This window comes from Lagenorhynchus albirostris, chromosome 9, assembly GCF_949774975.1.
Source record: "Lagenorhynchus albirostris chromosome 9, mLagAlb1.1, whole genome shotgun sequence".
In the NCBI taxonomy this organism is placed as follows: Eukaryota; Metazoa; Chordata; class Mammalia; order Artiodactyla; family Delphinidae; genus Lagenorhynchus; species Lagenorhynchus albirostris.
Window position 1 is genome coordinate 37,915,725 of NC_083103.1, and position 24,681 is coordinate 37,940,405.

At 45.1% G+C, this 24,681-nt stretch overlaps 1 protein-coding gene across 8 annotated transcripts in view; it reads left to right on the plus strand.

Moving 5' to 3' along the window:
* The window catches only part of SERGEF (secretion regulating guanine nucleotide exchange factor), a 238,076-nt gene that overhangs the window by 145,595 nt on the left and 67,800 nt on the right, over positions 1-24,681 (plus strand). For 2 of the 8 annotated variants that reach the window (XM_060159572.1, XM_060159574.1), the window contains one exon: positions 14,050-15,156. The exons of the other annotated variants lie outside the window; for them this stretch is intronic. In XM_060159572.1, coding sequence (XP_060015555.1) covers positions 14,050-14,081 — 32 coding nt within the window. In that variant the 3' untranslated portion in view covers positions 14,082-15,156. Of the gene's footprint in view, positions 1-14,049; positions 15,157-24,681 lie in introns of those variants that run through there. 8 annotated transcript variants of the gene reach the window in all.

Genomic DNA, 24,681 nt, shown 5'->3' on the forward strand with positions numbered 1-24,681 from the left:
CCAAGTGCACTGGTTTACAAATACTCAAGAAGCTTCGGGCCTTGCAAAGGTAAATCTAACTAAGGTGAGTTCAAAGTAAAAAAGTACGAGTTAGAGCAAGACAGAGACAGCCTTCTGCAGTGCAAGGGCTGAGCTCTGCTCCCAGCTCTGTCTGCCACTAACTCTCTGTGTGATCCTGGGCAGGCCCCTTCCCTCTCCAGGCCTTAGAATCCCAATCTGGGAAGTAGCTCTAAAGTCTCCTCCATCACTCAAAGTCTGTCCTCATGTGCACAAACTCTGTTGTACATCTTAATAGACCTGCACTGTCTACACTTGCCTTGCATGCAGTAGGTGCTTTGTATGTTTGTTAAAAGCTGAATGAATATTATATACAGTATTTTCCTTATTCCCTCCCATCAGCTTGCTAGTGACTGATAATGTGCCCTGTAGCATTCTGGGTGCTGAGAAGGAATACAGCAAATGGTCTTACCTTATGGAACTCACATTTAATGGGAAAGAGACTTAAGCCTGGCACGTGATATGTGCTTAATAAATACTGAATGAACAGATGAGTGAGTGCAAAGCAGAAGGTGACAAGAATTAGAAGAACAAGTGAAGAGGAAGGAATGATTAATTTTGGAAATCCTCATGGCAGAGGGGGTTCCTGAGTGGAGGAAGGGTAAAGAGCGTTCTGTGCTGAGGGATCAACATGAGCAAAGGGAAGGAAGGCTTTAAAGTGTGAATCATGGTTGAGAGACAACTGGTCAGCCAGCAAGACAGCGGAGGGTCAGCTAAGGCCGTCTCCGGTAGCATTGACTTTACTGTATAGACAGTGTGGTGCCATTAAGGGTTATTTAGGAAGACACTCAAAAGTTGACGATTGCAGCAGTGGATTTTTTTTTTTTAAGATAATACCTTTTTACAGAGTAAAAGAGAACTGACAGTAGTAGGTACCTACTAAGTATGGGCGCCACTCTGAGCATTTTGCATATATCATTTCATTAGGTCATCACCATGCAAGGTAGAAAGTAGACGGGTTTTCCAGATGGGAAAATGGAGACTCAAAGAGGTGAAGCCCTGGATTCAGACTGACATCTGCTGACTCTGAGGTCTGCATTTCCCCCTCAAGTGCTCCCTGCAGAGGTCAGGCTTTGGCTTGATTAGCATATCAAGCAGCATCTATTATACTAAGCTTATAGCATGCACGTGACTTCTTCGGAAGACGGGAAAAAGCAATAGCAACTGATAGTACAATACTTGTCTGGAGGGGCAGAGGCCAGCCTGTATCGCAGTCTATCCTCAGAGCCTAGCACCTAGGGGACCATGTGCAGTGTGGGGCAGCTTTAACAATGGCCAAGCAGTCAGGCCCATGAGCCTGCTCTGTCCTTCCTTAGACAGGAGCAAGCTTCCTGAGTCTGAGTAGCACCCTGGTATCTCCCTATGAACGCCCAGACTCTCAGTGTTGCCTCAGTGTAGCACCCACAGGCCTCAGCTTGCACCAGGACCCCTAAATACCACCTACCCAGTGGCTGTCCCTGTTGCCTCTCGTCTCTGTAGAATCCCCTATTCCTCCCGGGTGCACCGAAGCCCTTAAATGCAGAACAGCTGTGACATTCATTCCAAAGTACTCTCCCTAGGCAAGGCTTCCGCAGCATTCTGTTTGCCCCTTTGATTATTCACAGATTTAGTCACTCATTAAGAAGCTGCACCATGTAATAGAAAGAGTCCTGGGCCAAGGGACCTGAGTACCAGATTAGCTGCTGTCACCTTGGGCAGGCACTTTCCTTCTCTGGGCGTGCTTTTCTTTATGGATAAAAAGAATCTGTAAGATAATCTTCAAGGTCTCTTCCAGCTCTGATACTTTCTGAGACAGTGTCTTGTTCATAAAATTCATAAACTCACACCTTCACCCTAACATGGGGTTAGGGAATACTTCTAAGAGAAGACATGATGTTTGTGGTGGGTCTTAAAGGATGAGCAGGAGGAAGAGAAAGACATTCCAGGGAAGGGGATCAACACGAACAAAAGCATGCAGAAGACATGGCAAATTGGGGAAAAAGAGGGGATTGGGAGGGGAACAAAGCAGTGGGAAACAAGGCTGTGGGGATGCCTGAAGCCTGAGGAGACAGGACTTCATCCTCTGTGGTAACAAGGAGCAGGAAAGGTCTTAAAGCAGAGGAATGACTTGATCTGATCTGTTTTCAGAAGCAAATAGCTGGTCAACAAAGGAATCTTGGAGGAATGGCACGGGGTTTGATTTTGTGGCTTTGTAAGGTAACTAATTCGATAAGTTTGTGGTTTTCAGCTTGAGGCAGGAAGATGCTGCTGCCCTTTTGGCCTCAGCACACTGGATGTCTGATTGTTACGACTAGGCATTGTGGCTCCTGAATCCCCATCAGACTTCTTGGCTCGCACTCTGCCCCATACTAGTTGCAACTCCAGTTCCACCCTAAGGCCAGTCCCTCCCTCTCCCCGTGGCAGCCAAGATGCTGACTTAGTCAGGAAGCTGTGCAGTGTGACCCTAGTGTGGCATGCATGCATATGCCAGTAGCCTCTTATGTGGCCTTTGTGCTTTGTCAGTTTTTTGAACCTGTTCACTTTATTCAGGCAGCACTTCTTAAATAAATTCTGCACATGAAGAGAATTTACTGTCATCAGTTGGGAACTGACTTGCAGAAATTTTCAGCAAATGGCATTATATAGCAAGAAGACAAAAAAAAAAAACCCACAAGTAAAATGATAGGGACTCTTGGACGGATGCTTTTTAAAAATTTAATTTTGCCAAATGGAATGGATGGCCAAAGGCTTATAGGCTTCTACTATGGGAGGGGACTGCCTTTCTGAGGGAGGGGAGCAGAATTTTAGCTGATCTAATGTAAGAAGAGGCATAGGGTCCTAGAATCACAGAATTTGAAGGTGGAGGGGACTTCAGAAATGACCTAATCCCCACAGAAGAGGAAATGAAGGCCTAAGTGAAGAAATGATTTGCCCAGAGTCACACAGCAAGTCAGAGGCTGAGCCCAGGATGCCAGCCCCCAGGTCCTGATGCTAGCTGGCACCACCACACCTCTTTGGAGACAGAGCATCAGCAACTTCTGAGGTGAGCTCCAGGACCCCCACCCTTGTCATGCTGACCTGGCAGCCATGGCCTCAGGAGCCCTTGATTGGGCTCACTTCTGGGTAGTTTCTGCTACACATCCACACCGGAGGTACCATATCCTCCATTTCCCTCTGCTGCAGCAGCTCACAGGTTTTTAGCAAATTCAGTCTGGTAATACACAGAAATTAGACCTGTTTCCTTCTATTTCTTAACTTTTGAGCCTCTCCCAGGGGTTGCTACATGAACTCAGTTGTAATTAGAAAAAAAAAAAAGGTAAAGATTTCAATAATTCAGCTTTTGGGGGGAAGGTAAGGAGAAATAAGGGCCTAGGAAGCCAACAGAGGAGATTATCAACTCTCAGATAATCTTTAGGGACCATGATAACAGTAATAGTTGACATTATTGGTCCTTACCATGAACCATATGCAGTTTTACACAATATTAATTTATTCTTTACATCAACCATAAAGTAGGTACTGTTATTATACCTGTTGCACAGATAGAGGAACTAAGGCACAGAGAGGTTAAATAACTCAAGGAGAAGAACATTGTCCTGGGTGCTCTACAGTGTAAGGGTCTGGGTATCCAAAGTGGTGGATTCAGAATTAGGGAGTGATATTCTCCCAAATTATCAATAAATTGATAAGAGATGAAAAGGGATCTCTTATGGCTGCCAAAAAACTCCAGCCTCAGCCTGTCCCCATGAAAGCAAAGAAGGAGAGTGTTCCACTTTCTATGATAAAGAAAACTGGGAGGGTTTATATATACAAAGGATGATAAATCAGAAGCTAAACGGGGGTGGAAATGTGAGCTGAAGTCGACAGAGTAACACTTAATTGGGCATAAATGTAAGAGAGGGTGTTGACTGCCTCGATGATTCCTGGTCAGCTGGCACTAGTGAGGCGAAGTGGGGGGAGGTGGCTGTGGCTGTGTTCTCAGAAGGGAGTATTTGAAACTGTGATACCTTCCAAACGCAGGACTTCCCATACTCTAAGGAAGATTTCTTTTTAATCTGGCCCTTTAGACTATTCAGATGCTTTTGTTAATCTTCTGGTTTTTTTGTGACTTTAAGTAAGATGCTTGCCCTTCAAGGGCTTTAATTGAACAACTATAAAAATAACGATAATAATCTGGTCCCCCCACTTCTTGCTTCATAAAGGCTTCCTGATGTTGTAAAATGTATAACTGATTAGAAAGGAAAAGTAATCATTTTGCATAAAAAGCAAGATAGAATATCATAGTTTTAATAAATATTGTTTTATTATAATTCTCAAATGAATTCAGTGTGATTTAGTGGGGACACTAAGTCCATGACAGTTGCCTGACTGGGTTTCAGATCTCAGCCCTGGCATTTTCTAGCTGTGTTACCTTGAGTGAATTACAGCCTTCCTGAGCCTCAGTTTTCCTATGTGGATAAAGAGAATGAGAATACTTAAAGCGTTATTATGACAATTAAGTAGGATAATATATGTAAAGGACCTGATACATGACACCAGCAGTACATAAAGATTTCTTTTTTTTGTTTGTTTTTTGTTTTTGCGGTAAGTGGGCCTCGCATTGTTGCGGCCTCTGCCGTTGCGGAGCACAGGCTCCTGACGCGCAGGCTCAGCGACCATGGCTCATGGGCCTAGCCTTTCCGTGGCACGTGGGATCCTCTCGGACCGGGGCATGAACCCGCATCCCCTGCATCAGCAGGCGGCCTCTCAACCACTGTGCCACCAGGGAAGCCCAGATTTTTTTTTTTAATCAATGCTAAATATTATCCCTTTTTTAAAAATTAATTTTTATTGGAGTATAGTTGATTTACAGTGGTTTGTTAGTTTTGAAGATTTCTGTAACTCCACATCCTTGCCAAAACCGGGGCTGATCCAGCTACTAATTTTTACTAGTCTAATAGGTCCTATCAAAATAAAGATTTTGTTTCAGAGACAGAAACACTGCCCAGGTTCAACCAGAGAAACAGACCCAGTAGGAGACATGTATTAAGAGATTTAATGCACAGAATCTACATGTACAACTGTGGAAGATGGCAAGTCTGAAATCCACAGGGCAGATCTTCAGGAAGGGCAGGCTGATGTTCCAGTCAATAAGCAGAACTTCTTCCTCAGGGACACCCCGGTTCTCTTCTTAAGGACTTTCAACTGACTGGCTCAGGCTCACCCAGATTATCTAGAATTAATCTCCTTTATGTATCAATAAAATCAACTGATTATAGAGGTTAATCACAGCTACAAAATACCTTCACAGCAACACTTAGTGTTTCATTGAATAACTGGATACAGATTGACACATAAAACTGACCATCACATAGTCCAACTTGTATTTTAAGAAAATCATTCTGGGGATGGGAGGAAGGCTGAGTTGAAGGAGAGAGAACCTGGAAGCAGAGAGACGCATAGAGAAACCAGAGCATTACTTTAAGGGAAGGGTGATTAGGACCTGAATTAACTAGTGGCAGCTGAGGTAGAAAGTCAGAAGCGACTTAAAAGGCCACGCTCAGCTTGTTGGGACTAAGTGACCTGGTATGAACAGGGTTGAGAAGAGAAGAAGAATGGGCAGGATCAGGGGTGGCACCAAGTTTTCTGCTTGGTAGACTGGGTAGATGTGTTGCCATTGACCGAGACAGGACATACACGGAGAGGAAAGAGTAGGCTTTAGGGAAAGTGACGGATTTATTTTTTAACATAACAAAGTGTGAGATGCCTGTGGAACACCCAAATAGAAGGACCTGGTAGGGGATAGGCATGAAGTCTTTTAGCTCTTTAGAGAGGTCAGAGAGTTTCTGTAAAGAGAGGTTAGTGAAGCAGAGCTACTTAAGTAGTTTTTTCTTCATGTATATATGGATAATGTTTCTGCTAAGTGGCTTTGGTACAGGGTGTGCTGTTGTGATGCCTTTGATAATGTTACATCAATGTAACCACTCTGTGATTATTCCTGCTGCTGCAGTAAGTTAGCCCAGAGCAGAGACTGCTTTTCTGGTCGACTTTTGCAGGGACCTACCCGTCTTACAAGACTTTCTCCCTAGAGGTCAAGATGCCATTGTGAGGGTTAGGTCCTCAGGAGGAGCCCATACCTATGAAAGCTCTGTCTCCTGAGGAAGATCCAGGATGGAGTCACTAATTTCTGGAGAGTGATCTGGAAGCATGTATACAAAGTATGATTAATGACTGCATGCCAGCTCACAGCCCCCTAAAATAAGGCCAGCCCAGGCACGCTGTCTGGGAAGAAGCACCCTCTGCTTTCCCAATTTCCAATCCTAGACCTCCTCTGAACAGGTCTGCAGATAATGGATGGGGGTTTTGTGCACTGGGAGGTATGGGAACATGGGGAAGAAGAAGGAATGAACGTTCACTGAGCATCTTCTATGTGCCATGCAGTATGCTGCGCACCTTCGATTAAAATGGTGACAACTAATGCTCACCAAGATTTGCCTTGGTGCAAATGGCTTGTATGGTGCAAATGGCATGTATGGTTTATTTTCTTCTATTTAATTGTCACAACAACCATATAAGATGGGTACCATTATGAACCACATTTTAGAAATGAGGAAATCAAGGCAGAGAGATGAAGTGACTTGCCCAGGGTCATACAATTGGTAGATATCTAAGGTGGGATTTGAAAAAATGTTCTGATTCTGTGCTGCCTCTCTCTGATACTGACACAGCCACTCTCCCCTCCCTGGTCCTGTCATTCAGGGGAGCAAGACTACAGGGTTCTTTCTCTAATAGGTCTTACAGATTTCTGTCTTCTCAACTTTAAGGAGCAGGTGGGTTGGAGGAAGTACTGGGTGGGGATTAGGACACACTTAGGTTCCTGTCCCAGCCTCTGTCTGACTTTGGACCTTAGACCTTAACCTTTTGTTAAGGTTCATCATCTATAAAATAGACATACTAACATCTGAGGATCAGATGAAGAAATTGCTAGGAAAGCGTTTTTGTAAACTTTGGGGGTTATTCTGTTGCATCTGTACCTACTGCCTTGCTTTTCAGAATATCCTCTTGCCTGTTATCTTCCCTAACCCTGACTCCTCTTATCCTTTATTATGATTTATGACATTTTTATCACTTAAAAGTCTCTGATAATCATGCCTTGAGGCAGGAGGCCACTAAAATTCTTATATAAATAATTTCACCTCCCTGGGCCAGCTGGAGGGGGCAGGGAGGTGTAGCAGATTTAGCAGCTGTTAAAGCTATAACCAAGAGAATTCTTCTTGTCAGTCACAGGAGTGAATCATTCAAATGGCTGCTTTGCTGAGTCCTTCCCAGAGCCATAAGGCAAACTGGATAGCAGTGTTGCTTTCATCACTCACTAAGCCTAAAATGAAGCTCAGCTTCTTACTTTGAAACGTAGCAGGCATATGTATTTGAAAGAGCATGGGTTCTGGAGCCAGCATTGCCACCTACTAGCTAAGTGACCTTGGGCAAGTCATACTGCCCAGCTGGGCCTCAATTTCCACATCTGTAAAATAGGATTGATAATACCTGCCTCACAGGGTCATTGTACAGCTCAGATGAGACCATGGGTGTAAAGGGCCCAGTGTGTACCAAGTGCTCATTAGACTCTCAGTAATTCTTGCTGCCGTGAGTCTCTGAGCTGTGGGAATGAGCACCTTGGGGAGGTCGATTTAATGAGGGGTGAAACAATCTGGTTTCCAGAGTGCAAAGGCAGAGGACTCAGTAATAGACATTTGAATCACAGTTCTATTTTTAGTTCCATCCAGCCTAAGGTTTAAAAATGTGGTGTCTTCACCAAGGGGGGAAGGTGGTGGGGAGGTGGTGGGATGAATTGGGAGATTGGGATTGACACATATACACTAAAATGTATAAAATAGATAACTAATAAAAAAAATTTTTTTTTAAACGTGGTGTCTTCCTCATGTGTCCCTTCCTCCTTTCTGTGTAAGCAGTGGAGGGTCAGGGTGAGGAGGGGATTGCCCAGCATCTCCTGCCTTGGCAATGCTGTCTTTTTCCTCACTGGAATCCAGCACGGTCGCCTTGGTTACCATCAGCTTCAAGGGAATCCGTGCAAATGCTTGAACACGAGTGTTTTACTCTAGTCTTCAGTCTTCTAGTCTTTACTCTAGGTTCTCTCACTGCCAAACTGGCCTTCAACTTAAAACTTTGGAGGAATTTCATCCATCACCCCTGCTCATGTTCACAGTGTGGCTGACTTCATGAATTTAGGTTGCGGCAGTAAATATTTTTCCAGCAGGTCTTGTTCTCCAGAGGCACACATGCCCCACAGAGTCCGCCAGCCTCAGAGCTCTGGAGAGCCTCCTGGTGCTCATGCGACGTAGAAAAGGAATGCAGACTACTGGGCACCCAGGGGGCACATAAGAATAATAATAATAGCAAATGTTATTTCATGTCTTTCTTGCAGCACCCCTCTGGTAGGCTGGAGTATGGTTTAGTGGCTAAGAGCACAGGGTTTCAAAGCAAAGAGAACAGGGTTTGAATCCTAACTCTGCAACTTAACACTGTGTGGCCTGGGCAAATTACTGAACTCTGAGTATAGGTCTCCTTATCTGTCAACTGGAGGTAATAGTACTCATCCCACAGGGCTGTGAGGATGAGTGAAAGAATGCATGTAGAGCCTCAGCACAGGGCCAGGTACACAGTAAGCACGAAACACAAAGTAACTGTGGCATCAGTTTTACAGCAGAGGAAACAGCAGCCCAGGAAGGTTAACTCATTTGTCTAAGATAGGCATTATCCCTATTTTATGTAAAAGGAAACTGAGGCTGAGAGGTCAAGGATCTTGCCCAGGTTATACAACTAGTAAGCAGCAGAATCTGAACTTTAAACCAGGTCTCCTGATGTTTTACCAGAAGCCTCTGGAAAACTGGAATAGATACCCCAAACCAGTTTATAACTGGCCCCCTGGTGGTGGAGCTCCAGCCCAGCCTCCCTTCTGCTGAATCCCTCTCTCTAGACATGGGTGCTGGTGAAACATGTGTGCGTGCACACACACGTTTGTATACAAGTACATACATCTAAATGATGGAGCAGGAAAATGTCCTGGGAGACCATGATTCCCCAGAGTGTTCAAGGGATACAATGTTTTAGTTAACGGATTTTCTCAGAGTATTAACCCCTTGGCTTCAGTTGTTGTTGAGGGTCATTTTGAAATGCATTGCAGCCATTGACTTTCTCATGCTAGAAGGGGCTGTCTAGTGAGCATAATTAAATCCTCCTTAAATGACAGAGAATCTTGGCAGAGTCTCCAGTCATCATTAGAATGACCAGTCGTGATGTTCAGGGCTCTAATAACAATCTGTACATCTGTCTGGGTCTCTTACACTCATTGTATCATTTAATCATGGCAACAGCCCTTTGTGTATGTTGGGAGTGAGGAGCAGGATGGGGACATAATTATCCCCATCTCACATGTAAGAGACAGGACTCAGCACGAATGCTTTATTGGGAATCATATAGCGTAAGAGTAGCAGAGCTAGGACTGAAATGACATTTGCCAAGGTAGGGCAGTAAAGCAGGAAAAAAATGGTTTTTGACTCAGACACACCTGGGTTTAAATCTCAGTTTTGACAGTTACTAATGGTATTGACCTTGAGCAAATTACTCCATCTCTCAGGTCCCAACATCTCTCATCTGTAAAAACAGGGAGAATAATAGTTCCCTTGCTGAAATTATTTTAAGGTTATTCCAAGTATATAATGCACGTAAAGCAGCTAGCGTTGTGCCTGGTCGGAGTAGGCCCTTAGCACATGGAAACTGTTATTATTCTGTCTCCTAGTCCAGTGCTTTTTCTGTTTTACCAAGATGTCCACTACTGTGATGTGGAAGGTTCAGGGGAATGGACTGACCTGTCTTGAGCCCATCAAACTCTACAAGTGCCTTTCTGAAGTAAATATATTCTCATTAGCTTAAGGAGGGTGGGGTTTTTTTTTTTTTTAATCTCTTTCTAGTAACAGAGCCTGAGACAGATTTTTATTCATAGGTAAACTTAAATAATTTTACATCAATATAAGAGGTGCTGCAAAGCAATAAAGTATCATAAATGGATGTTACTGATAGTGAATGTTCATAGTCTGGAAATGCTTTTTGGATCATGTAGGTCTGTCTTTAAAAATAAAAAATAAATATAAAATAATAATAAAAAATTAAATAAATATAAAAATATGCATAGAATTTGAATAGGAGAACAGGAGACATTTCATGTAGGGTCAAAGGTATGAAGGTAAGACAGTGTAAGATATGCTTGACTAGAACAGAAACTGTAATATAAGGGGAGCATACATGATACGGTTGGGAAAAAAGGCTCATATATAGAGCTTCACATGTGCATGTAAACATACACATATTCCTCTCATCTCTTACCCATGTACATTGCTAACCTAAAGTCCTTAGTTGGAAGTGATCAGAGGCATTGGCCAAATAGATCTTACTGCACTCAGCCTTGATCTGTGGGAAGGCAATATGATATAGAAGAAAGAGCCCTGGACCAGGAGTTAGGAGATTCCAGAATTGCTCTTGGTTCCGCCCCCATCCAAGTGTGACTTGGATGAGACATGTAAGCTCCCTGGGCCTTACTCCTCATTTATAAAAATGGGCCACTTTCAGAAAATCCTTTGGAACTATTTATCAGGAGCCTTGAAGGTGTCCATTCACTTTCATTTCTTAATTCATATCCTGAAACTGTCTCCTTAGGAAAGATCTTAAATATGGAAAGAGCTTTATGGTTAAAGATGTCGATCATCGTGTTTTATAATTATTACAATTAGAAGTTGCCTAAATGTCCAACAATTGGGATTAGATAAATTTATGGCCCATCTGCTTGACTAAGTTGGTCACATAAAAATGAAAACAAAAAGGCATATGTTAAAAAAAATACTGGGAAAATCATACTTCCCAATGCAGGCAACATTCGTGAGGTCCTCTGGGATTCTTCACAATCTGGCTCTAGCCATTCACACCAGCATCCCTGTGCCACTGCTATTTACCATATATGATGACCTTACTATGGTGACCTTAGGTCATTTTCCTAACAAACGCCTTTCTCTTTGTATGCTTTTTTTTTTTTTTTTTTTTTTTTTTTTTTTTTTTGCGGTACGCGGGCCTCTCACTGTTGTGGCCTCTCCCGTTGCGGAGCACAGGCTCCGGACGCGCAGGCTCAGCAGCCATGGCTCACAGGCCCAGCTGCTCTGTGGCATGTGGGATCTTCCCGGACCGGGGCACAAATCCGTGTCCCCTGCATGGCAGGCGGACTCTCAACCACTGAGCCACCAGGGAAGCCCTCTTTGTATGCTTTTATATGTCCTGTTCATCCCTCCTGAAATGCCCTTCCCTCCCTTGTCCAGCAAGTGAACACCTGTTCTCCTTCTGGTCCAGCTTTAGATTTCCCCAACTTCTTAGAAAGAATCAATTGCTCCCTCATCTCTGTTCCTGTACATTTCCTAAGGGGCCTCTAAAACCTATGTATCATGTTAGTCTTCTGTGTCTGTTTCTGTCTTTCTGTCTCGACACATAAACTGGACATCTCTTGAGGGCCATATCCCCAGTACTTAGCAGAGGGCCTGGCATTTAATGGGCATTCAGTACGTGTTGATTGAATTATTTTTCACTTTTTCTTTTTCTGTGTTTTCTGCATATTTTGTAATGACCCTGCTTATGCTCATAATGGAAGAAAAAAACAGTAATTCATTCATCCATTTATTTTTAAGGAGGTGACTGGCCTAATTCAAAGGTTCTCAAACCTGGCAGTGCATCAGAATCACCAGGAAAGCTTATTAAAATGCAAATTCCCACATCCCTAGACAGGCTTCCTGAATCCCAATGTCTAGGGCAAGGACCTGAATCAGTATTGTTAACAAGCCACTTGGTTATTGTGATGCTTAGCCATGTGTGGGACTCCTTGACCTAAGTACCTCTAAGGTGCTTTCAGCTTAGAGTCTTTCTCCTTCTTGGAGCGGCCTCCTGTCCCTTGCTACCCCTGCCATGAGAGGCTTCACCATGAGGGCATTGTGGAGCAACAGGCCAGACAACAGAGAATAGCTGTGATAGCTGCATTTATTGAGCATCTGTTCTGTGCCAAGGACTGCTTGTTTTATCTGTACAACAATACTCTAAGATCAGTTTCATTATCTCCATTTTACAGACGAGGAAACAGAGGCAAAGAAAAGTTGTATCTTGCCCAAGGTTAAGTAACAAGAATGCAGTGGAGCTCATATTTGAATTCAGTTCTGTCAGGCTTCAAAGCGCAGGAACCAGAACCTCCCTTACTGCCCCTTCTCTGCCTCCCACTGAAGGTATCCCGGCAGGGCCAGGTGCAGCCCTGCTGTGTGCAGATATGCCAGGTGGGGTGGGTGGGCCCTGGAGCCCCTGCCCTCTGTGCAGACGTGTGGGATTAGCATGCTTGGGCAGCCATGCGCCACAGAAGTGGGGACTCCTGCTCACCAAATGTGCTCTGACACCCACCCACCTGTTTACTGGGTGCAGTGAAGCAGCGGAATTCAATTTGCGGCAGTGACCTAAGAGGGGCTATTTTTAGTAAGAAAGTAGGTCAGGGGCTGCAGCGGTGCTGCCTGAGAAATGAGCAGCCTCCCCTCTCACCGGGAGGCTTGTTCACTTCTCACGCAGACGGTGTGGAGGTGCAGAAGGCAGACCCGACATCCTCACATGACTGCAGTCATAATCGTCACTGCGGAGCCACTTGGGGGAAACACACATACATCAAAGACACAGAGGTTCTTGTCTGGGTTTGCCTAGGTCCTGGCCCCAGTCTTCCTCAAGAGATTAGAATCCCTTCAGGGAACATCTCGAACATGATAGGAGGCTCATGTATTGTGCTCCTGCTACGATTTTGGGTTTGGTATGCATTATCTCATTTAATCCTTGCAAATACCTCTGCAAAGTAGATATTATTATCCCCATTTTGCAGATGTGGAAACTGAGTCACAGGGAAATTGAGACTTATGCAAGAGCACACAGCTCATGTGTAGTGGAGCCAGATTTTGAATCCTGTGTGAGACTTCAAAGCTGATAACCGGATGACCAGTTCATCAAACCATGCTAGAGGTGATTTTTTTAAATTACCACTCTACCTCTGCCCCATTTTGCTTGGTACTTCAGAGAAAGCAGTAGAGATGGCTTTCTCCAGCTGGACTTATCTGAGTCAGACAACCTGCTCCTTCCAGGACAGGAAAGGGTACCAGATGTCTTCCCCAGAGAGGAGAAAGTACGTTTCTACCTACTACTGCCCAATCATTGAAGCCAGTAGTTGCCAAAAACAAACCAACCACTTGATTTCCCTGGGCCTGGAGTGTCTCAAAATGCTCTGTCCCACTGGCTCTGCCACATCTTAACTGCAGACCTGTGGCAAATTGCAGGGCACTCATTGGCGATGCACAGGCGGACACAAGCTTGTTAACAGAATGCGGTAACTGACACATCGTGATTCATTATGCGCAGCACGGAGGACTACAGCAGAAGCCCACTTTGTGGCCGATGGCTGCTGGCACCACCAGCCTTGAGAATTTGTTCCTGGCTCTGTTCTGGCTCTCCAGCTGGAAAGCACCATACCTTCAGGGCCAGAAGCAGTCTGAGGCTCCCGCCTTATCCTCCCTCCCTCCCTCCAGGCAAGGAGTGAGGATATTTCCCCTGTCCCCAGGCTGCATAATCTCTGAGGGAGGTTATTTGTTCACTCACTTATTCAACATATATTTTTGAAAATGTGCCAGGCATGTCACAGAGAACAAAACAGACAGTTCCTGCCCTCACAGAACTTACAGTCCCTCTCTGGGCCTCAGTTTACTTATCATCAAATGGGTAGGGAAGAGAAAAGTGGATTGCTCAATCTCTTCTAGCTCTAAGATTTCAGAATCTATGATTCTGGATTATAGTGTCAATCTTAGTCATTTGTATCCAATGCCAAAGGGAAAAAAATGAAAATCTAGAATTTCAGAAGCAGATGGGAACCACGGACATAAGCTAGTTCAATTTCTTCACTTACAGATGAGAAAAATGAGGCTAAAAGAAGAGCGTGACTTACCCAGTGGCAGAGCCAGGCTAGGGTGGCCAGCTCCCGCTGAGCCCAAGCCTCACCTCCAGCCTTCCAGAGGCTGCCTCCTCTCTCAGCACACTGATCACCCCCTCGCGGAACCCTTTCTACATCTGGCTTCTCTAACATTGAACTTTCCTGAATCTCTCCTATCTACATCGCCAACACCTGCTTCTGGGCTCCCTTACCAGCCTCAGAGCCTGCGGCCTGGGAGTGGAAGAGGAAGGATTAGCTGTGCCTCAGAGGTAGCTAACCTGATAGCTGAGCCTCAGAAGGTGAATAGAATTGGATTCATTATACCAAGACCTCCAAATAGATGGCCGAGAAGGAGTGGAAACAGAGCAGGTAGAGTTTGCTCTGAGCTCTCAAACAAGCAGATACAGACAAACCACGGTGAACCTAGAAGGGAAGGGGAGCCGGTGGCGGTGGCCGGGGAGCAGTTGCGCCGTGAGCCCACAGAAGCCGCGCAGAGGGGCCGGCCTCCCCTCGTGCCGCAAAGCCCCTCTGTACCTCTGCCCTTTGCCTGTGTCCTCCATTTAGCCCGTGGAAAGAATCTCAAGCGGGGAGGAGGAGAGGATCTTTCTGATGATCTAGTGGGGCGAGGGGATTGAGTTCACAGCAGAGAGGTCCGCAGTGGGAGGCACAGCACTTTTTCAGTGACCAGAATGTCACTCCAGGTGGGGAAGATGCTGTGGGTAGACAAGGCTGTAGCCAGCTCCTAAAGTGCCTGTTTGTCTGTGGCTTTCCCCTTCTCTCCATCACAGTCTGGGAACCAGTACCTTGAAGCACTTGATTAATTAATAAGTTTTCTGCACTATAATGATCCCCTAGGTTGGAGGTGCTCAGAGGTAGGAGGGTAGGTCAAATGTAGGTCAGAGGCGAGCAGAGGATGAGAATACTGTTCTTGATTTTGAAAACCTATATCCATTTTGTGTATCCATGTATAATTTTAGTCTCTTAAATTGATCTGTATTATTTTCCACACTGTACTTTTGTAGAACATAATCTTCCAGTAGGCATGTAACATCATTCTCAAAGAACTACCTAATGCATGTACATAAACTATGCCATATGTGCACTTATAAATGTATATATCATGCTTAAAAATAAATCATTCTGAATTTTTGAAAGATGACTTCAAGTCACTTGGCTGTGAGGTGGAAACATAAGTCTGAAGCATTGACTCTTGTGTGTCCTTGGGCTGCTCACTTTCCCTTTCTGCCCCTCTGCTCTCATACCTACAGAGTGAAAGGGTTGGATCAGTGTGGTTTTGCTCGCCTGGCCTGTGAACCAGTTCTGTCGAATCACTTGAGATGATTGTTAAATGTACAGATTACTGGGCCCAATTTCAGATCTGTAGAATTGGGAATTGAGTACTTGCAAATTTTTAGTTCTAACAATCCTCCAGGTGACTCCAGGTCATGCAGCCAGGTTTGGAATAGTTATCTTCCAAGAACCCCACTGGTTCTGTTTTAGAATCCTCTGCCTTCTCTTTCTTGCTCAGTTTTCCTGATTTTCTCTAATCCTTTTTTTCCCTAGAGAGCTCCCCTCACTAGACTGTGAACTTCTCAGGAGCAGGGCCACATCTTGCCCACCTCTGTATCCCTGGAATCCAGTACAAAGCCTGGCACACAGGAAGTGCTTAGTAAGCAGAAGGAGGGAATGAATGGGCTTTCGTGGCTTCGCTACCATTTGTGCACATCCAAGTAGTTTCCATAATTTTTCCTGTAGACTCAGTCATTATATATCTTCTGATATGATAAAATGAAAAAAAAAACAGATTTTGGAAACTAACAAAAATGGATGTGAATCTCAGTTCTACCTCTTCTTGTATAGTAATTTATTCCAAGTCATTTAATCTCTTTAAACTGCAGATTCCTTGATTGTATAATAAGGATAATAGCACCTGTTGCTCAAGATTGTTGTGAGGATTAACTTACTACATGAGCATATGCATGTAAAAGTGCTTGACATTAAGTAGGAACTCAGAGACTTTAGTTGCTTTCTTCCTTTACATGGAGGAAACTCATAAGACTCAGAAGAATGGATCATCCCCAAGCCAGCCACTGAGGATGAAATATGGTCTTTTATCATCATCCCCTGCCTTCCTGGGACCCTGAGGCTCTGACTGAGGTCCAGGCCTTGCTCAGTCCTGAGCACATCAGAATTCGGACTTAGAATCTCCTGACTCCAAATGCAGTGTATTCTCTCTATTACTCTGCTACAGGGAAATAGAAAAAGAAGTAGCAAAAGAAATTCAAGGAACTATTATAGGTTTGGGTTCCCCATGCAGGCCTGATGTCTGGGCTTGCAGTGAGAAACCCAGGTTCATTTAGAGGGGTTAGTTTCCAGGGCCAAAGATCTTTGGGTTGGTTTTGTTAGCACTTCAGCTCCCCTCTCTACACACTCTGGGCTGGAACTGCCACAGCATGCTGCTTTCCATAAAAGTCTTTTTTTTTTGGCCGTGCCCCTCAGCTTGCAGGATGTTAGTTCCCCGACTAGGGATCGAACCCGTGCCCTCAGCAGTGAAAGCGCAAAGTCCTAACCATTGGACCTCCAGGGAACTCCCCTTAAAAGTCTTTTTCAAACCAAGTCCAGCTGTTTTATTCCCCCAAAGGGCAGCCAGATTCGTTGTCCTCTGGGAAAAATGGAAAATGGTTATCCCTCCCCACGATGCCTCCAGCACCACAATAACAACAACAGCCGCCCTTTACCAAGTGCCACCTGTGCTGAATCTTCCCTATGCTGACATTACTGTGAGTAGGTATTATTAGCTCCATTTTACAGGGGAGTAGGTTGTCCTTAAGACTGTAGACTTCAGAGTTAGACTGAGGTTCAAGTCCTGGCCCTACCATGTTCTAGCCAACCCTCTCTGAGTCTCAGTTTCTTTATCAGCAAAATAGGATTAGTAATGTATACCTCATAGTACTATAAGGACTGTGTGAATACCACATGCGTGGTACTTCACATAGTGCCTAACACATGGTAAGGAAATCCTCCATCAATGTTAACTGTGGTGATGATGACCCATGACAGTGATGGTGACAATGCCATGATCTATGTTCTATAGAAGATAGGCCATCATAGTAGATACTAGAAGGATGAGGAGAGATGGCAAAAAAAACCAGTAGTTCCTAAGACAAACTCAAGAGAACCTCAGGAATGGTGTTGGAAAGGAACATGGTGTTATTGGTTGGAATAAATTAAGGGAAGAGCTGTGTTTTACTTATTCATTTAGTGTATTTTTATTGACTACCTACTATGTAGTAGTAGGCCTTGTGCTAAAAGCTGGAGATACAGTAATGATACAACAGATATGGTCTCTGCTTTCAGGGAGCTTACAGTCTCATAGGGGAATCAGACACTATTAAAATATTTACACTAGGATAATTATTAAAATAATTATAAAATTACAAACTAGGATAAATGCTATGAGATAAAGGGACAGGTTGCCATGAAAGTATATAACAGGGGTCCTGACCTACTTCAGGTGATCAGGGATAGTTTTACTGAGGAAGTAACACTGAGATGAGATTTGAAGGATCAGTAGGAGTTTATTAGGTGAGGGAGTGAGTGAAGTAGAGAAAAACTTCCTAAGCATATGGACCAGTATGGCCCCTAAGGTGAGAGGTAGCTTAGTGCTTTCAGAGAACTGAGAAGGTCAGTGTGACTTCAGTACAGAGAGTGGCGAAGAATGTGAGACTGGAGAGGGAGATCAGGGCCTTGCTGAGGAGTTTTTTCCTCCTTATTCTATGATCATGGGGACCATTGAAGGATTTAGAACAGAGGTTATTATACATGTGTGTTGCACATGTAGGGAGTGATATGACCAACTTGGTATTTATAAGAGGTCTTTTTGGCAGTGGTGTTGAGAATGGGTGGGAGGGTACAAAAGTCACCGTTGGGAAACCAGGTAAGAGGAAGCTTTGCATTAGTTCCCCCCCCCCGCCCAAAATAACGCTGGATTGGGCTGAGTAGTGACATCAGAGGTGAGGAGGGAGAAGGGGTTTGAGATATTTAGGAGGTAAAATTGGCAGGACTTGATGATGGACCTATGAAGAAAGAGGAAGTAGGAAGGACAGCTCCCAGGTTTCTGGATATACAAATGAATTATGGCCCTGCCATTCTAAGCTTAACCAAACAAAAAAGCTGAAAAAGATAAGACCAGATTTGGGTAGAAAGATCTTGATCTGCTTTTGAACACATTGCGTTTGAGGTGCCTTTTAGACATCCAGATGTAGGTGATCCATGCCTGGGGCTACCATGGTAGGACATAATAACCTTAGAATGCCTTTGGGCGCTCTGACCCAGATCCAGGCTCTCTGGGGGTCAGGCTTGTTTAGTCTAGTTGGTCTGAGGACTCATGATTTGCTTCTCACCCTTCGTGGTTCTGTTTCCTTACCAGAATATCCTGAAAAGGGGTGTCAAGAGAGAATTCAGCCCAAGGGAGGGGTACAAACAGTCTGGGGAGAGAGTCAGCTTCCCCAGGGGAAACAATTCAGATATTGATACATATTGTCTTAGGTGTTTATTTCCCCAAATCGGTGGTTGAGATATTTGTGTTTGATGTGTGTGCATTTCTTTATTCATTTATTAATTAAAATATTTTCTATTAATATCTATCTACAATGTGGCAGGCACAATGCCAAGTCAGAAAGGACCCCTGGTTCTTTGGGAAGTGTCATCCCCAGAACCTTTCTGGCATTGCTGTTCTTGTGATCAGAAAGAAACCACATAGGATGCTGCCCTTTTTCTGAATACTAAATCTCCAGGGTGCTGACTGCTGACTTTTATCAAGGGGCCGTGTCCTTGACTTCAGAGAGTTGGTTCGTCAGGGGCTCCCTCTGCAGCTGAGACTCCCACATCTGTCTCTGGACTTCCTCTCTTTCGCAGAGTCTCCCTAGACAGGATCTGCATCAATGCCAGTTCTTTACTGTGAAAGGGGCACAGCTGGGCAGCCTGAGCTCCAACCCCCCATGCCCACGCCTGGGCCACGTGTTCCTATTTGTTGTCCGCGAGCATCTTTCTGTGTCCAGGTGATGGCGAGAGAAGTGGCAGTGCAGGCTTTGTGTCCTCGTCTGAAATGGCCGAGGAAGTGGGACTGGGGGGCAGAGGGGGGAGAGCAGAGGAGTGACTCATTCAGCCCTGGCACCACGTGATAGGATCTGCGAATACCCATGTGCAACAGATACATGCTGTAAGAACATTTGCCTTGTGAGGGCTTCCCCGGTGGCGCAGTGGTTGGGAGTCCGCCTGCCGATGCAGGGGACACGGGTTCGTGCCCCAGTCCGGGAGGATCCCACGTGCCGCGGAGCGGCTGGGCCCGTGAGCCATGGCCGCTGAGCCTGCGCGTCCGGAGCCTGTGCTCCACAACGGGAGAGGCCACAGCAGCGAGAGGCCCGCGTACCGCAAAAAAAAAAAAAAAAAAAAAAAAAAAAAGAACATTTGCCTTGTGAAAATCTAAACTCACGAGCCACATGAATTCGGGACAGTGATTACCATCATGAAAGGGAGCACAGTGTCCTTTCAAAAATCCTCTAGTATATTTAACATGCAGTGCAGTGAGGGAGGGGAAACACTATGCCAATTTAGGCACTTGGGGGAAGTTGACATTCCCTATGTCAGTGGAACAAAGAACTTTGTACAACTGGAGTGGATGGTGAGCCCCTGTTTAGGGGAGATGTTCCTGCAGAGGGTGACCATATGTCAGGAGGGACAGAGAGACTCCTTCCCAGGGTGGGATGGTAGACTGAGAATTGCATCTCTAAGCTTCTGTGATTCTTGGCTTTGCTTTTCATCTTGAAAAGTAAGTCTGCCTTAGGCAAGTCTGCCAAGGATGGAAGTGTCCTTGAAGTCAGAAGGACCTTGGCTAAATCCCAGCTCCGCCTTTCCTAACTGTGTGACTTGGGCGAGTTGCTTACTGAACCTCCTTCTCCTGGTCTGCAAAACCAGGTCCATAATACTTCGCAAAGTGTGTGTACAAGGGTCAAATGAGTTAAGCCTAGCAGCCAGCACCCCAGGATATAAGACAGGGGAAAGCTTTGCGGAGCCCCTAATCAGCAGATCAGCTGTCAGCGCTGGTGTGTGCGCACGGCCTGGGTCTGCGCACTCTGGTCAGAGAGAACATTCGTTGCTCCCCAGAGCACAATGCAGGGCATGTGCCAGCTCTCTGGCAGCCTGGGGCTGGGACACACTGTCCTATTTCTGCCTGAGGAGACATGGGCTTAGCAAGCAGTTAGCCCACCTGGCTTAAGTTTCCCCAGAGAACTCAGTCCTCATTACAGAGAAATCCTTTCAGGTTCCAAGGGTGGCATGTTGCTGCAATCCGACCCCTGTAAGAATTCTGGCTATGTCCCCTTCTCATGCCAGCTCTTTCCTAAAGCTGATTTTGTGAGGAGTTATTTTCCTAATGTGTTGGATAAAATCCTGATGCATGTTTCTGATGGTGTCTTAGGAGGTTCACACTGTTTTTATTTTCCAGGGGAGCATTAACGAGTTATGGACTAGCCTTTGGATGGAGCTAGCACAGTCACTGTCAACTCAAGGCCATTTGCTGACTGCAAAATTCTTGGTACCCCAGGCATGGCTCTGGCTTCATTGTCACCATCTAGCACACGTGAATCATGCCATCCCGAAGACACTTGTCCCGGTTCAGGGTGCCTATCACAGTCATCACAGTTTCCATCTGCACATACAATGCAGATTCATATTCATTGGTTATTTTCTCCTCCAACATCCCTGCAGGCTCTGTAGGGTAGAGTTCTTGGCCCCTTTATTCAGATTAAGAGAATATGGCTCTTGCAAGGTAATTTGTCTGACGTCACGCAGCTGATTATTGGCAGAGCTGTTTTTCAAATCCTGGTCTTTTTAAGGGGCAGCCTGACAGAGTGAAACACCATCCAGCATTTGCATCTCATCTATGACATTCATGAGCTTTGTGACCTTGCACATACTAGTCATTAGTATTATAAATGGTTATCAACATTAGTGGTAACAGTGAAGTTTCCAAAGCATCCAGCATGGTGATAGGTGCTCTACACCTTACCTCATTGCATTCTCCCACTGGACATTAGAGATGGGTTTTATTATTATCTGTTTTACAGATAAGCATCCTGAAATTCAGAGAGCTAGAGTAACTTGTCTGAGCCTCAGTTTCTCTATAAAATAAGGATATTAATACCTCCCTGGGAGGGTGATTACGAGCACTGAATGAATGTGTGTAAACTGCGTAGCACAGGGCCTACAATGGATGAGGCACTCAATCAATGCTTCCTTCCTTTCCCTAGTTCCCCCTCTGACTCCTAATCCAGTGGTCTTTCCATTGCATCCCATTTAATCCATTTAGAAGCTGAGGTCATGCTGAAGTCCTTTCATAGCTTTCTCTCTCACTCTCTTCCCACCCCCCAGAGGCCACTTCAAGTCTCTGATCTGAGCTGTCTGTCAGATACCGCCTCTTTAGCCTTCTGCCAGTTCAGGAAGCACCATCTTTTCCTGGCATGCTGCTCCACACCCCTGACATTTGCCCCAGGGCTATATGTGCTGGAACCCTAAAGCCTGCCCTGGCCTCTCCAGCTGCAGGACACTCCCCTTTCCCGACTTTCTTTAAGGCAAACTCAGGTGGTTTTCTTTATTTTGGCATCTTGCCTGAAACCTTCATGTTGTTATGTTGTGTTTCATGAGGGCTGGCAAAAGGCAGTAACCTGGAACCCAGGTCTCCTGACTTCCAGCATCATGTTCTACAGCTTATTATTTAATGTTTAAGAAGCATATGCAGTAGGTCATGGGCAAAAATAGGAGCCCTATCTTTGGGGATCCTCAGAAATGTATTTCTTTGGCTCTCAATAAATGTTTATTTAGCACCCGCTCTCAGCCGGGCCCTGGGTGTGGCAGTGAAGGAAGCACGCGGGTCTGTCTTTCATGGAGCTTTCCCAGAGTTCACATTCTAGGGTGGGAGGTAGAGAATAAAAACGTGAAATAAGTTGGAAAGATAATTTGAGATTTTAAGTTTCATGAAAGAAATTAATTGGGCTGTGGGATAGAGAGTACCTGGCAGGTGTTTTGTGCACTGTGGTTAGGTAGGGTGGTCAGGGAAGGACTCCTTGAAGAGCTGCCATTTTGAGCTGAGAGTCTTCAAGGAAAAGCTGGGGCAGGAGGATTCCAGGCTGAGGGAGCAGCGAGAACAAAGACCCAGGGGTGGAAAGGGCTTGGCTGTTCTAGGAGTGAAATGGAGATCTGGACGACTGGGACACAGCATGCCAGAGGGAGGAGGGAGGAGGGAAGATGGAGAAGGTCGGGAGCTAGAGGATGTTGGGTCCCGGAGGCCAGAGAGTTTGCGTTTCTAGATCTAGTGGGAAGCCACTGAAGGGCTTTAAGCAGAGGAGTGATGCAATCTGAAAGAAAGCTAAGTGGAGAATGGATTGTAAAATGTGAACGAGGAAGCAGAGATACCAGTTAGCAGGCTGTTACAATAGCCCAGGAGAGTTGACAGTGGCCTGGACTGGGTTATGACAGTGGAGACAGAAGCACATCAGTTTGTGATTATGTTGAAGTTAGGACAGCAGGGCTTGGTGAAGGATTAGATGAAATAATCCATTCTGCTCAATCTATTCAGTACCATTTAGCATAAATCAAAGTGATCCCTAGTTTCAGTTCCTAAACTGGGGGTTGAGGGGGACGACAGACATCTGGCGGTGGGTAGACTGGAGAGGTGACGGACCTGACTGCCAGGATGTACCTCTGCAAGTTTGAGAGACCAGAGACAGAGGCTAGTCCTTGCATCTCTGAAAGACAGCTTGGAGGAGTGAAAAGGGGAGATTTTTCAAAGAATTCATTCGTTCAGCAGTCCTATAGCAAGTGCCTTATCCGTGGCTGGTGTTCTGCCGGTGGTGAGTAAGATAGGGCTCTGCTCTTCAGCACCTCCCTTCTCTTGGGGGAGATAGAAATGTAAACAGACAAATCTCAGTGAGTCGGGATAATGACAAAGGGATGAAAAAGGGGATGTGGGAACATGAAGGAGAGGACTTTTCATAGGGGAAGTAAGGGAAGGCCTCACAGAGAAATCGGGCATCAAAGGGGTTAGGAGGAAGAACATTCCAGAAAAGGGAATAGCATTTGCAAAGGCCAGAATCCTGAAAGACGGCGGTATATTCAAGAAACAGAAAACAGCTGAGTGTGGCTGGGGTTTAGAGTGTATGGTGGGGAGGAACAGGCTGGTATTTAAGGTTGCTGACTGCTCTGCCAAGTGCCTTGTGTGCCATATTGAGTGTATTGGACTTGATCCTTTACACATCCAGGGACCAATGGAGGTCTTAAAACCAGGGTCTAGATAATGGAAAGCACATAGCTGCCCCATACCTGCTGCGTCTGGATGCAGCCTCAGGAGTGTTCTTACCACAGCTCTCCAGGCAGTCACTTCCCGTCAACCAGAATTGGCAGGGGATGAGGCCTATTTGCCATTCCCGCAAGAAGATGAGTCTGTGGAGGAGTTTAAAGAGAGAAGTGTTCTAGGACCGAAAACTACCTTTTATAGTTATCTCATCAGCCACAAGTATAAATTACCTACATTGTGTAAGACCTGGAGGACAGTCAGAGAGAACCCAGCGTCCCTGCTGTTGACGGGAGAGTGGCTATTGGGCCAACAGAAGAAATAACGATCTAGCCTGAAGGAACATATTTTTGAGTGTGGCCATGGTTGTATGAACTCCAACGGGGCAGTGCTGAGGCAGAAAGTACCAGGCTTTCAAGGAACTCTGGTCCACTAGCCCTTGAATGGATGCACTTGACCTGTAGGGAAGTGCAGTATTTTAATAAATGCAAGGCCTTCTTGTCCAACTGACATTGGTCTCTTTCCCCAGGAAGCTCTTTTGAAAAGACCATGTAGCTCCTTTGAAGAAGGTAAAATATCCTGGGCTGAGAAACCAGGAAATAACCATTAGTCTAAGAGTTCAATGGTGGCCGTGATTGTCCTTGCCAGTTCCATATCCCTGGCACCCAGAACGGGACCTGGCACACGGTGTGTGCTTGGTGATGTTTGTTGAGTAAATTAACTAGGAGAAGAAAATAACCAACCAACCAACCAACCAAACATCCAACCTGGCTTCTAATCCCAGCTCTTGAATTTCATTTCTCTTAACTATACAATGACCTGGTTGGTCCCTATGGCCCTTCACATTCTGCTGTCCTAGGATTCGAAGTTGATGAATAGAATGATTTAGAGCAAGCCAAGTCATCACTCATATTTCTGATATGCCTCAAATTTAATCAGAATAAAACATCAAAATGAAGCAACACTTTACAACATCTCAGATATGCCTTCTAAAAACAGAACCTGCGTCTGTCTCTGAGTTGTGAAGAAAATGTATTAGGTTATATTAAACAGCAAGATTGTCCTTTTTGTAGGAAAGAAAATGAATTAAATCTTGTCTTCCTGACTGGGGATTTTAATTGGGATTTGAGTCAATTTGATCTAAATTTGAGCATCCATCCAGAAAACATTTATTGACATCTGCTATGAGCAGGGCTTTGTGCTAGGCATGTGGGAGAGAGGAAGATGAACAAGACACAAGATGTACAAGAGCCTTCTAGGC